General features: G+C 41.9%; 1 protein-coding gene across 1 annotated transcript; it reads right to left on the minus strand.

Moving 5' to 3' along the window:
* Positions 1–5,136: 5,136 nt before the first annotated feature.
* LOC106864952 (solute carrier family 2, facilitated glucose transporter member 11-like) lies at positions 5,137–12,298 on the minus strand. The gene is made up of 11 exons (XM_014894738.2): positions 12,173–12,298; positions 11,583–11,743; positions 9,913–10,037; positions 9,141–9,270; positions 8,463–8,611; positions 7,641–7,828; positions 7,389–7,499; positions 6,675–6,776; positions 6,442–6,517; positions 5,680–5,807; positions 5,137–5,343 (listed from the first exon to the last, which is right to left on the minus strand). Exons 1-11 carry the CDS (start codon positions 12,296–12,298, stop codon positions 5,137–5,139), a joined length of 1,503 nt encoding a protein of 500 aa, XP_014750224.2.
* Between the last annotated feature and the right edge of the window lie 169 nt (positions 12,299–12,467).

The raw sequence follows: 12,467 nt of genomic DNA on the forward strand, positions 1-12,467 counted from the left end.
GGCATTTAACCTCATTGATCAGCACATTAATAGAGAACACCAAAGGACCAGCCTGGGACTGATAGTTTTTACAATCTGTGGAAAGTCATGTCAGACAGGTTGCCATATGAGCACACCTGTCAGATGGTATTTTCAGCTGTTTGTTTAGCAGGTTACAAAGCAATTTGGAGTAGATCTTATTCTCCTGCTCCCCTGTCTTTCCAATGCCATAGAGAAAGCACATAGCACAAGGGTCTGTGGAGCCTCCAAAGGACATCACCTGATCAGGAGAGACCTGTATTGCTAGATACAGTTGGAAGAAGAAAATGAATGTTATTTTCTGTGCTGTACTAAGAGAAGTTTTGAAAATCCATGAAGGCATTTATGTACCTAAACTGCAGTGAAAATAAGTGCATGTTTTTCATATGCAAGTCTTTCATTTGTTGACATCTTACTGTCTAGATTTACATTCACTGCTGTGTCCAAGGCCAGTACAAAGACTCCATAGTTTTTGGGCTTCCTAGTCCAGGTGCTCCAGGAGCTCAGTGACCTGTGATATCTCCAGCACCTCCTCTGAGCCACCAGGCTCTCCCTGCCTGTGTGGGAAGCTCAGGGGCAGGGGGGTGTGCAATGGCACTGCTGCCACATTGCGTTCCAGAGAGATTTTGCACCTCACTGGCTCCTGCTGCAGTCTCCTCTGCTGAGGTAAATGTGAACTGACACAGCAGAGGCCTAAACCAACATCCCCCTCATTAAACAAAATACAGCCTAATCCTGCTTTTGTTCTTGATATCAGGAAAAGCAGAAGAAAGTATCTATGTTAATATTAATGACCAGCCCGCGATTTTCCCTGCTGCTAATACACAGTGTCAGATCCACACACTGGGGAATCTAGGGATCAGTTCCTCTGGCATTCATCTGCCTTCTGTGCTGTTCTTACCCACGTTTATTAGCAGTGCCTCGTTGGAACTCGGCAGCAATTAACCCTCTTGGTAAAACAAGCTAGCCTGAGTACCAGGAGTTGTCTGGGTAATTAGTCTTGGCCATTATTTGCAGTTTGTTTGGGTGTGAGGTGCATCAGACCACAGCAGTACAGCACAAGCCAAGGAGATCCTGCTGAGGTACCACTTGCTTGGCCCTGTTCTCCCCTGTCTGGACACCATGTGCTCTTGACTTTATGCCAAATGTAGGTACATCCATGCCTTTAACATCTACCCAGGAAGCAGGTTATCACTATTAAAAGAAAAATCAAGTTGAGGCATTAATCAACATTATTTTCTTCTTAGAGCAGTTTGAAAATATTTGGAACAGTTTTTTCCAGTAGGAAGAAACCCTGTTTTATTAAAAATCCGTATTTTTCCCAAATGGTAGAGTTTCCTGTGAGAGGAAAGCTCTGCATTCCAGCCTGCCCTAATCCTTTCCTTCTTTTTGTGTCATAACTAAGAGACTCTCCCTTTCCTATTGCCTCCTTTGCACGAAGAGCTTGTATGTCCTCTCCAGAAAAATCTCTTTGTTGTTCCCTGTATATTTCTAAGTCTCATTACATATCCCTTCCACACAGCTGCACAAACCTGTTCCAGCTGCATCCCAGCCCTCTAGCTTTATATTCAGAAGCTGTTATGCAAGACACACCCCTTGCCCCCCCAACAGCAAGGACTTGTTTGCTAGACTGATAAAAATTGGCTTTTTAAAAAGAGGGATAGAACACATCAATTTTACATAAGAATTCAATGTATTCAGGTGTCCCAGTGCATAGAGAAAGGTTTGCTGGGGAGCCCTCAGAGCCCTTTCTGTAGGCACCAAAACTTCATTCTTTCTACAGCTTAAAAGCATTGCTTCTAAAATAAAAAATAAAAAAGAAACATTTTCTGAATGTGGGCTCCTCAATATGCAGAAAGGGTGCTTAAACAAAGAGCTACAAATCCATAGCCAATTCACTGAAGTTACTGCTGCTACAGCAACTGAGCTATAGCTCCTGTTATGAAGTTTACAGCTCTGAAGAGAAGCTTTCTTTTGGTTTTTCATATTCAACAATCTTCAGTAAGCAACTGATACAGTGACTAGTGACCAGACAGAATTAAGAAAATAATGGCTTTATAAATCCTTGTAAGACCCTCAATACCAGTATTTCAGGACTTCACCTCAGTAGCATACTGCCATTTTGGCAGGTAAACCCCCTCCAGTCTGGTAGTGAACCAGCAGACAGCTTTTACTCTGGTATTTTGACTACAAATAGCAGGATGCCACACAGATATTTTTGCCAGATGTCCAAGCAAGCTGAATAAATAATTTTTTACTTCAACTGCAAGCACTAGGCTACAGGCAATTTGGTGGCAAATAACAGGCACTTATTCAACAGGACTCAGCAAGGAAGTGGAGGGTGAGGTTTGATTTTCAATCAGACAGATCCTCAAGAGGTATTCACAGGTACTGTGGACAAGTGCCCACATATACCCAGTGTTTTCACATACACTGATAACTACATGTAATATCATCCTACTACTCCAGGCTTTTGGGACCTCAATAAAACTGTGTTACAGTGAGCAAGTATTTGATATTCTCCCAGAGAAAAGACTGCAAATACTGGTGAGTCATTAGCTATATCAGTTTATCAAGGCTATCACTCAGAAACAGCTCATTGCATAGGCACAGCTGACTAAAGAAGGAAAACATTTCAGCAAATGGACTTACCTGTGCTGGTTTGTCCAATGCTTTTGATAATTGTTGGGTGAGCTCCCCTGCAAAAGATTCTGGAACTTTATCCTTGCTTATATTTGTGTTAACAATGAATTTAGGCATCTTTGGATCCCAAGCAGGTCTTTTTTCAGCTCACCTTGTTCTCAGCTTTATTTCTAACTCACCCACAAGCTGGCCCAGCCCTCTGTGCTAGTAAGCACATCAGGAGCCTCTAAATAGTCAGTGATACCTTGAGCAGGTGCACTGAGAGGGGTGGGAGTGTCTCAGGAGAGGCTGAATGTGCCATCTGCAGCTGCTAACACAGACAGCCAATGCACTGGCCTGGGAGGGAGCCCAGCTTTTGCACTCTGGAAACCAAAGTATCCAAAATGACACCTCGTATTTGGATACAGCCCCATCATGAAACCAGTGGAAAAGCAAGTGTTTTAAAGACTGAGTGTAGGTTGTAATGCACCTCTTTATGCAAATCTAGTAATTATTTTTTAAAATTGGATGAATGATTCAACTGTGAGTTCTGAAACTCTCTCTGTGGAATAGAGCATAACAAAAAACCCCCAGTGACACATGTTGTGCAGACCTTTCCTGAACCATGACTAAGTCATGACAAAGATGCCTTAAAATCAGGGTCTTGATTTTCCACTGTGGTGAGCACTGGACTCTACATGCTCACAGAAGGTTTGTTTTCAACTTTCTCCTTTGTTGTGCAAATAGTTCCATAACAGTCATAACTCCTGGAAATCCACAGGCTTTCTGACATGAGCAGCTTTTATCCAGAGTGAAGGGAGAGTGTGGCAAGGCTGGGATCAGTTCTCACAGCTGCCTAGAACAGCCTTACATGAGAGAAGTGATTTAGAGGGATCATATGGCATTTTTTAGGGGCTGTTCACAGTCAGATGTGTGGGGAAAGCAGATTGAAAATGCTGGTGGGAATAAAATAAATGGTTTGGTGACCTCTCCATGTTGAAAGTATCTTTATGCCCAGTAGTTTCTGAGTTATGAGCTTTTCTATTCACTCCAATTTCTCCAGGCAGCAGGAAAGAGGGAGAGCTTTCTCTAGCTTGCACTAAATGCTTGTATTGAATGGTGTCATTGAAGGAAATACTTTATAATGGTGAAAACTTCTGTATGAAGCTGCTGAAGCTGACTGTGTTCAAGGTCAGGTTGACTGGGCCCTGAGCAACCTGATCTAAATGGAGACATCCCTGCCCATGGCAGGGGGGTGGAACTGGATGATCTTTAGGGCCCCTTCCAGCCCAATCCATCCTATGATTGTGTGGTGTATGTTGATTTTGAGTTAGTTCCTTCACTGTAGCACCCTTGCTGTAAAAAGTCAGCAAATAAAATGTCAGGAGATGAAATTACTGTGTCAGTGTTCATTTACAGCCCACGTTTGTGGATTGTGTTTCCTGTATGAATTCTGAAAATAATGAAAACCCAAAAAAACCCAGAAATAAAATCTGGTTTACAAAAAGCCTTTTCAGGGTATGTTTCCTAAGCCAAAGTGTTAAAAACAAACCCAAGTGACACCTCCATCTGTAAGGAGAGGACCTGTAGTTTGAGATATTGATTCATTTTTTTCTTCAGTGGTTAGAGAAAAGCAGGTGGCATGATCCAACGTGTTTAGTTATAAGTCATCCTATACTTGTTATTGGTCACTTGGAAAAAGTTAGACTATTTCCAATGAACTCCACAACCTATTTTTACTGCTGGGTACAATAATCAGTCGTTATTCCCAGCTTGCTTACATAACAAGAAAAACATTTCCAAAACAAACTCTTTCTTCTGTGAAAACATCTGATGTAATTCCCAGAAGCTGATGCACCAGGTTGAAAATCAGTTCCTTAGACACCAGAGATGCTCTCCAGACTCTGCTTTATTTTATAGCAGCCACTTTACTTCTTTTGCATGCAAGAATATCTCAGTTTGGCAGGTCCTTCTCTCTGCCTAGAGTTACTAGGATGTTTTCCACTGAAATTTCCATTACCTCTCCAGCACTGTTGTGCAGCAAATTTCACTTTCAATCCTCTTTTCTGTTGTCATGCTGGAAACTGTTTTCTGAATCTGAGGTGTTAAGTTTTTAGTCTGTATCTGTTTGGATCACCCTAAACCATGTATTTAGCTTTTCCTCTGCATGCCTGTCAGCCAAATACTTCAGACTTCTGTGCTTCCCCAGCCTCATGACTCTTGGTCATTGAGCATTCTTAATAATTCTTTACCTTGGTTCATCTTCTTAAAATATTTCAGTTGTTCTTTTGTATTTCTGATACTCTTCTCTGAGCTATTTGCCAGCTTACGAGGTACTTAGTGTAATTCTAGAATAGTGAGTTTCATATCTGTATTAAAAAAGAAAAATAAATGAGACAGAAGAGCTTGCAGTCTGTTTTTAATGTTTCCTTTTCAGTTCTATTGCAACATTATTTCCTGTCTTTTCCAAGAGATGCAAATTTCTTCTCTGAACATTCAGAGCTTGGTGCAAGACAACTGTTCCTTAGGAAAGTTATTTTCAGTGACAGAGGTTTCTTTTTTCCCAAAGTTCAGCTTGTTGAATTCTGCTTTTATTTCCATGATTGACTTTCCCTTGGTCTCAGGAAGATACAGGTAGATGAAAATTGCTGATAAAGCAAGGATTCCCAAAAAGATAAGGAAGCAGAAGTGTCCAAGGTTATCCTGCAAGCAGAAATGCAGGACAATGTAAGGAAAATAAGAAACTAATTTCTATTTCCCTGCCCTTTAGTGCAAGCCTGTGTCTTAGAAGTTCAAATTCAAATGTGTGCTCAATACACAACCCAGGACAGGTATCAAACCAGGAGTTCCCCCGGGCCACATTTGACCTGAGTCCTATTGCTGCTCCTTGACAAGCCTGGGGAATTTCTGAGCACGTTTGGTGTTTGAACAGAGTGCTAAGCTTTGCATGTCATTGCAATTTATTGATATTATTTTGCCCCTTGCCAGCATTCAGAACTAGATTAGCCTGGAAAGAGGGATCATGTGAAAATCACTTACAACAATTACTGGAAAAATCATCCCAAGTACGAACAGTCCCATCCAGTTGATGCAGCCAACAATCAGAAAGGCTGATGGTCTGTATGACTGGCTGAAGATTTCAACCATCACAGATATGGTGGCCCCAGCTGGAAAAGCAAAGCCAAACACACAGCAGGTTTATTTGTTTCCTTGCTTCTGCTAAAGCTCCTCCCAAAAGCAGTGGCAGAGATGACAGACAGGCAGGATAGGGAGTCTCTGCTGTGAGGGTGGAAGACCTTGATTCCAAAAATGGAATCCAGCACTTAATTTAGGTTCCTCTTGTATGTACTGGAATCCTTTTTCTGGTATCAGTGGATCTGTGCAGTTTCTGGTAGTTGTTACTGGTGCAGTGGTTTATAAAACCAGCCTCCTCCTTGGCACCTGGAGCATGCTGGTAGGCATAAGCTTAACTTGTTGAGTTACTGAAGATGATTATTATAACATACCTGGCAATACCTAGAATTCTGTGTTTAGCTGATTAATTTCGAAATTGCTTTGAAATTTCTGTCTCACACCCTCTGGAGAAGATGATACTGTTTTAAATTATTTAGATCATGTGATCAGCAATAAAATTTGAGGTATCTATATCCTTTTCCTGTCTCCCAGTTGTATGTGTCTGCCCTTCCCTCCTTAATTTCCAGAAGTTTTTAGCAAGGCACTAGCCTGTTCTTCCTCTGTCAGTTGTGTTGCCAGCCAATACAAAACCAAATTTCCTCCCAGTATAACCACTGATGTACTCACATGGTCCAATTCCATAGAAGACAACGAACAGAAAGATCAAGATGACACTGAAGTAATGCATCCAGAAAAAACGATGCTAAAAGTGAGAAACCAGTGATATCAAACCATTAGACACACAACAGAGCAGCAGAGCTCTGTATTTCCTGCCACTGGCTGAAGTTTTTATACATCTCCTGGGAGTTAGGAGCAGAAAGGTGGGCTGGGGAAGTGGCCAGAAGGTGCTGCCTCTTTACCTGCAGTGACAGGGTCATGGTGAGCAGTGCCAGCACAGAACACATCAGCAAGTATCCACCCCAGAGCAGCACCTTCCTCCCAAAGCGGTCTATAAGGGTGCTCTGGAAAGCAGAAAACATGGATCACAAACCCCAGCTCTCAAAGGAAATAATTCCTCCTCTCTCCATGTGTTCTGTGCAGAAGATTTGTCTAAATAATAGCCATAAATCTGTGTCTTCTAAAGAGATTTGACAGTCTTTTAGTTCCTAATTAATTTGATTATTTTCTTCAAAACTAATTCATTATTAATTAAGCTGTGTTTGTTAGTCAATCCTAAGATGTTATTTGACAGTCTCTTAGTTCCTAATTAATTTGATTATTTTCTTCAAAACTAATTCATTATTAATTAAGCTGTGTTTGTGAGTCAACCCTAAGGTGTTATTAGACAGTTCCCTCTCTTGCATGCTGGCATATATCAAGTTGTCCACACTACGTGCACACATCCAATCCAGACCATCAGAAAATTATTATTTTGCAGAAAAAAAATTCGTCTAAAGACACACAGTCATTCAAATAATTTGGGAAAAAAAAAACTTATTTGCCTGTGGTTTTGCAAAGCAGGAATATGAGGCTTAAGTTATGTAAAATTTCCCTGAGCCCAGTTATAAGAAAGGAAAAGCACAATTGTTGGTCACATTAATTTTTTCCTTCAAATCAAATCTGAAAAGACTTACACATAGTATAGAGGATAAGCACTCACACAACCCAACTCCCAGGGACACGTATGGGATAAGGTATTCTTCAAACTTGGCTGTGTGGAATACTTCAAAAGAATAGAAGTATATCTGAAAAATGCAAAGAGGAAATTAACCTGTGAAAAAAACCGTTGTATTTGAGATACAATTCTAAGCTGGTTTAATAGCATTGCCTTTGAGAGGTTTGTAATGCTGCCTGCTCTTGTTCTGGGGACAGAGAGATCACTCAACTGCATTGATGCCACAGAGCTGCAGCGTGGTCATGACGGTCATCAGAATGTAAAGCTGCCAGCGCAAAGATCGCTCCTTTATTACTTCAAGGACACGCAAGGTTTTCGTGCTCGCCATTGCACCCTTCTCCTTCATAATGTCATCAATTTCTGCCTGGTGGTCTCCTTCCCCCCAGAGCTTCCTGATGGCTGTAAGGGAGAAAGAGGGAAGTGAATTCTCCTACCGGGATGGCTCCATCAGGAGTGGTTACATTAAACTCTTTAGGCTGCCTGTCCATTGCAGTAGGTACTGGTGCTGCTTCTGCCGTCTGGTTGCTGCAGGGGCAGTGAGCAATCTGCGGGATTTTGTCTGTCTGAGCAATCTGAGGGATTTTGTCTGCTGAGCAATCTGAGGGATTTTGTCTGTCTGAGCAATCTGAGGGATTTTGTCTGTCTGCTTGTGAGTACAGCACAGCTTTCTAATGTGGAGTTTACTTAACTGTAAACAAAGTAAACATTTGAGCACTTCTTATTTAATAATACAACAAAGGACAGCTGCCTGAACCATTTCCTTTAAAGAAATAAAGCAGTGCCCACCAAGGTGGGAAATGTTAGACATGCTGATACACATCTGTGTTTTTTGACTTCATGGGCTGAACGAGGCTGAGTGAGGCCCAGCTGAACACAGACATTGCCATGGGTGCCTCAGCTGCTGTGTGTGAAACTCCTGTGCTCCATGGCACTGCACTGAGCAGCACAGCTCTGCCCTGCCTCGTCTTCTGCAGAGGCTCTCACTGTGACACAGCAGGTGAAGGGAAGTAAGTGAGGAAAGCAGACACTCTACCTTTCCTGCAGGCTTCCTCATTACCCTTCTGTATCAGGAGGTAGGATGGTGAATCAGGGAAAAATGGGAGGGTAACCAGTTGAACCAATGCTGAAAGTCCACTAGATGCTAACAACCATGGCCACAAAGCTTCGCTTCCTAAAATCTCCCTGGAAAGTGTATGTGAAACAAAATTATGCTGAAATAATGGAATGAATGTTCAGGAAATTTTTCTGAGTGATAAAGATTGCTCAGATTCCATTCAAGGGTTCATTGGAGTTAACCCTTTTTATTTCTGACAATTTATTTTAAAGGAATTATCTGATCTTTTGAAAATCTTTCTGTACACCATTGGTATGCAGTATAATATCTAGACAGCTGATGAGACTCATTTGACCACTGCTTGGCCACAAGAGCAAAACATTTTGCTAAGACTTTTCATGTAAGCATATTCAATTTTGAAGGGAAAGTCTCCTAGCAGAAAGAATGTGGAAATAAGAAGAAATCAGATTATGAGTAAATTATTTTCTGCCTTCTATATTTAAAACTGTATTTCCCTCAAATAGGATCAATATTTTTTCTTCTGGCATGTTTTGGGGAGGAGGAGAGTGTTTCTCAGTCACTGACTAGGTGAGAGGGTGAAGTTATAGAAACATTTCTATTTTTCGTGTAACCTGATAGAAAAATTGAAGAATTTACCGTAGTCCAACCACCTGTCCTGTGAGTTTTCCCAGGGTCAGAAAAACGGCAACAGTGGAGTTGGTAAATCCACGCAACTTCTTGGGTGAAATCTCTCCTACGTACTGAGGATGTATATTGAGAGAAAAACCTTGAACATAAAAGAGGAGAAATAAGAGTTAAAAGATTTCAAAAAGCTTGGCTTTTTGACCATCTTCTCTTCTATTGTTTCCATTCACTCTGGTATTTAGATTACAATTTCTTGCAGAAGAGATTGTACCTTTCACTGTTATTGAGTGCCTGGTGTATTGTGGTCACTGCACTGCAAAGAGAGAGAAAGGGCAGCAACACACACGGAGCTCTTTGGGGAAAAAAGGCCAATTTATTGTACAGACAGCCCGGATTTAAAGTGTGTCAGTGCAGCCAGGACAGGACAGGAGTTCACTGGACAATTGGGAAAAACATCCTTGGGACAGCACCTCAGGATGTGTCCCACGGGAAAGACACCAGGTGTTAATCTTTATGATGAATTCCACTCTGTTTGTCACCGTGTTATCACCCTGGGAGACTCCTCCCTAACTGAAGCTGCAGTCAGCTTGTCAGCCTGGGAATGGAGCTGAGAGTCAGGAGAAATCCAGGCCTGGAGAGAATTTCCAAGCTGTGATTCCCCAGCTCTCTAAATGTGTGTGTCCACAGTGTATTTGCTTTGAAAACCATTCTTCAAGGCTGGCTGTAGAGACTCCCAGGACAGCAAGCCAGGAGCCTGCAGGCCTTGCAGGCCATGGTGACATACCTGAACCAATGCCATAGAGAAAGCGCCCAACCAGAATCATCTCGAAGGATTTGGCTGTTTTACTGAGGGCCATGAAAAGTGCAGCTACCAACATGATCAGGTTGGTGAACATTTGACACTTTTTCCTGGGGAAAAAAAAAGACCTTGAGAATTTAGTGTGAAATGAGAACCTCTTGTACTCTTTTGACTACTCCTGCTGTGACAGGAAGCATGGTACAACCATTCCTACTCTATTGAGGAATGGATGAAATAATTCCAATTCTGGATAGTCAAAATGGTTCCTTAACATTTTAGGATCTTCTAGATTTGAATTACTAAAATCTTAGGTTAGAATTTAAACAGTTGGAACCCTTTGTCAGCATTTCCACAGTACAAGTAGGGAAAAAGATTGAAGGACTGGCTCAGTTTGTCACCTAGATTTTTAAATGGCTGTAAGTCTTCATAATATGTCAGGTTGTTCCCCAGGTATAGTCTGAGTCCACAGGTCCCATTCTAGAATGGTTCATACTAAAGACACTCTTGGCTAAATGGGTGCTCTGGGATGGCAGACAGAGTTTTTAGAGGCATATTTCATTTCAAAAGTCACTCAGTGAGAATCCAGGCTGGTGTGTTCCCACCCTGCTCTCTCAGGCTCAAAGTCTTTTGCACTCAGATGTTTTACTGTCACACTTGTTAGACAAGAGCCCCCTTGCCTACATTAAGGGTCACAGAGACTCTGTGCTTATGCTATAATTCAGCTACCAGGTGTTAAATAACCCATGGGAGAGGTGCATGAGCTTGTTTCCAGTCTTGGGAGACTCTCAGCGTGTGGGATGAGGCAGTGTCCCACAAGAAATTTCTTGGGGGCACTTACCTGTTAGTAAAGAACACAATTGCAGGCAGGCTAAGATGGTTTGTTGAGACCCAAATGAGGGGCCCCTGGATCAGTGTGTTGTGGAGCAGATCTTTAAGTGGGTCACACCAAGAAGATCTGTTTGCCAATTTCTCTGCAAATGAAATTAGTGGTGTTACACACAAGGCACCGAGAACAGACCTGACTGGTGAGGAATCCTTCCTTCGTCCAGTGGCAAAGATCGTTTGGAACTGACTTTCAGTAAAATGGATTGCCAAGAACAGACTTGTCTCTTGGAGTTTTGTTTTGGTGCTGATTATATCTTTACAGTGAAATTACAAGCGATTTTTTTTCCTCCTCTCTCCATATTTTCACTAGAGTAGATCTGAATATTTAGTGTAGTATCACCATCCTAAAATGAGTGTATTTAAATGGAAATGTGACTCTTCTTTGTCACATAAGGATGTTTTCCAGATGTTTGAGTAACTGCATGTAATGTGTTACAACACAAGACACACAGCTCTTTTATTGGAGTCTGTAAAGCTTGGAGATCTTATGAGAGTGATCAGGGACCCTGAAGAGAATGTGATCCTATGCCACTAGTGCCAGAGGCAGTGATCTGGGGATGTGATGATGACTGCAGCCCTTAGAGAACACAGCTCCCTGGGGAGGGCACAGAAATAAGTCAGAAGGCTACTTGGAAACACAGTGGATGTGCCAGGAAATGAAATCAATTGTCTTCAACAGGGCTACTTCAACTAAAAAGAAGGGACTTATTTGTCCACCTTGGCATTTCCCTGTACTTTCTGACTGCTGAGCTGTTACAAGAAACACTTACTTCCTGTATTTTGTAGTCAGGTAGCCACAGCAGAGGCTTCCCAGGAATCCTCCTATCCCATAAACAGACACAATGAAGGACCAGAGCAGCATGATTGTCTCAGGATGGAGGGGAGAGCCATGTCGATCTATCCAGGTTTCATTAATAAACTTCCTGATGTGCTGAAAAATAAAACAAGATTTGCCTGGATAATGGGTATAAGATCCCTTCACATTTGGCTATTGTAGTTCAGATCAAGCCTGTGGTTTTAATATGAGACTTATTTTGAGACTTTTTTAGTAAAACAAGTTCATTGAGATCACACTGCAAATTCTTCAAGTCTGTATCAATCAGGAAGCTTCCTGGCAAGCATGCTGAGACTGATTTTGTGCCCTCCTTTGGAGGCTTGTACACTACATGGCAAGAACTTATGTAAAACAGAAAATGCTATCCAATTCATTAAAGGAGGGAAAGTTCTTTACTCATGTGATGTTACTGTTAGCCAAAGAAAAGGCCTAGACATATCAGCTGAATGCTCAGTAAATTTGGGATTTGTGGGAGAACAGACGGCTCAGGCTCTCACCTTTGTGTTTTCAGAGATGGTTACTTACCACAGAAGGATAGTTGATGACAGAAATGTGGAATCCATATGGGAAACTACCACCAATTCCCAGCACTAAGATCATTTGAAGCAGTCCCCGGAACTGAACCTGCAACACAAAAATAAAATGCTCCATCAGCTTCTCACTGCTCTAGTTTGGTGCAAGGCCAGAGACTTTGTAGCCACACTGGTCCTTTCTCTTCGTCCACTTTTGAATTTAAACATTTTTCAAAATCCCTCTAATCTGCTGCCAGAGCATGACCATCAGCCACAGCACCAGAGCAAACAACATGGGTGTGAGGGTG

Source organism: Sturnus vulgaris, chromosome 19 (genome assembly GCF_052056855.1).
Source record: "Sturnus vulgaris isolate bStuVul1 chromosome 19, bStuVul1.hap1, whole genome shotgun sequence".
Taxonomy (NCBI): domain Eukaryota; kingdom Metazoa; phylum Chordata; class Aves; order Passeriformes; family Sturnidae; genus Sturnus; species Sturnus vulgaris.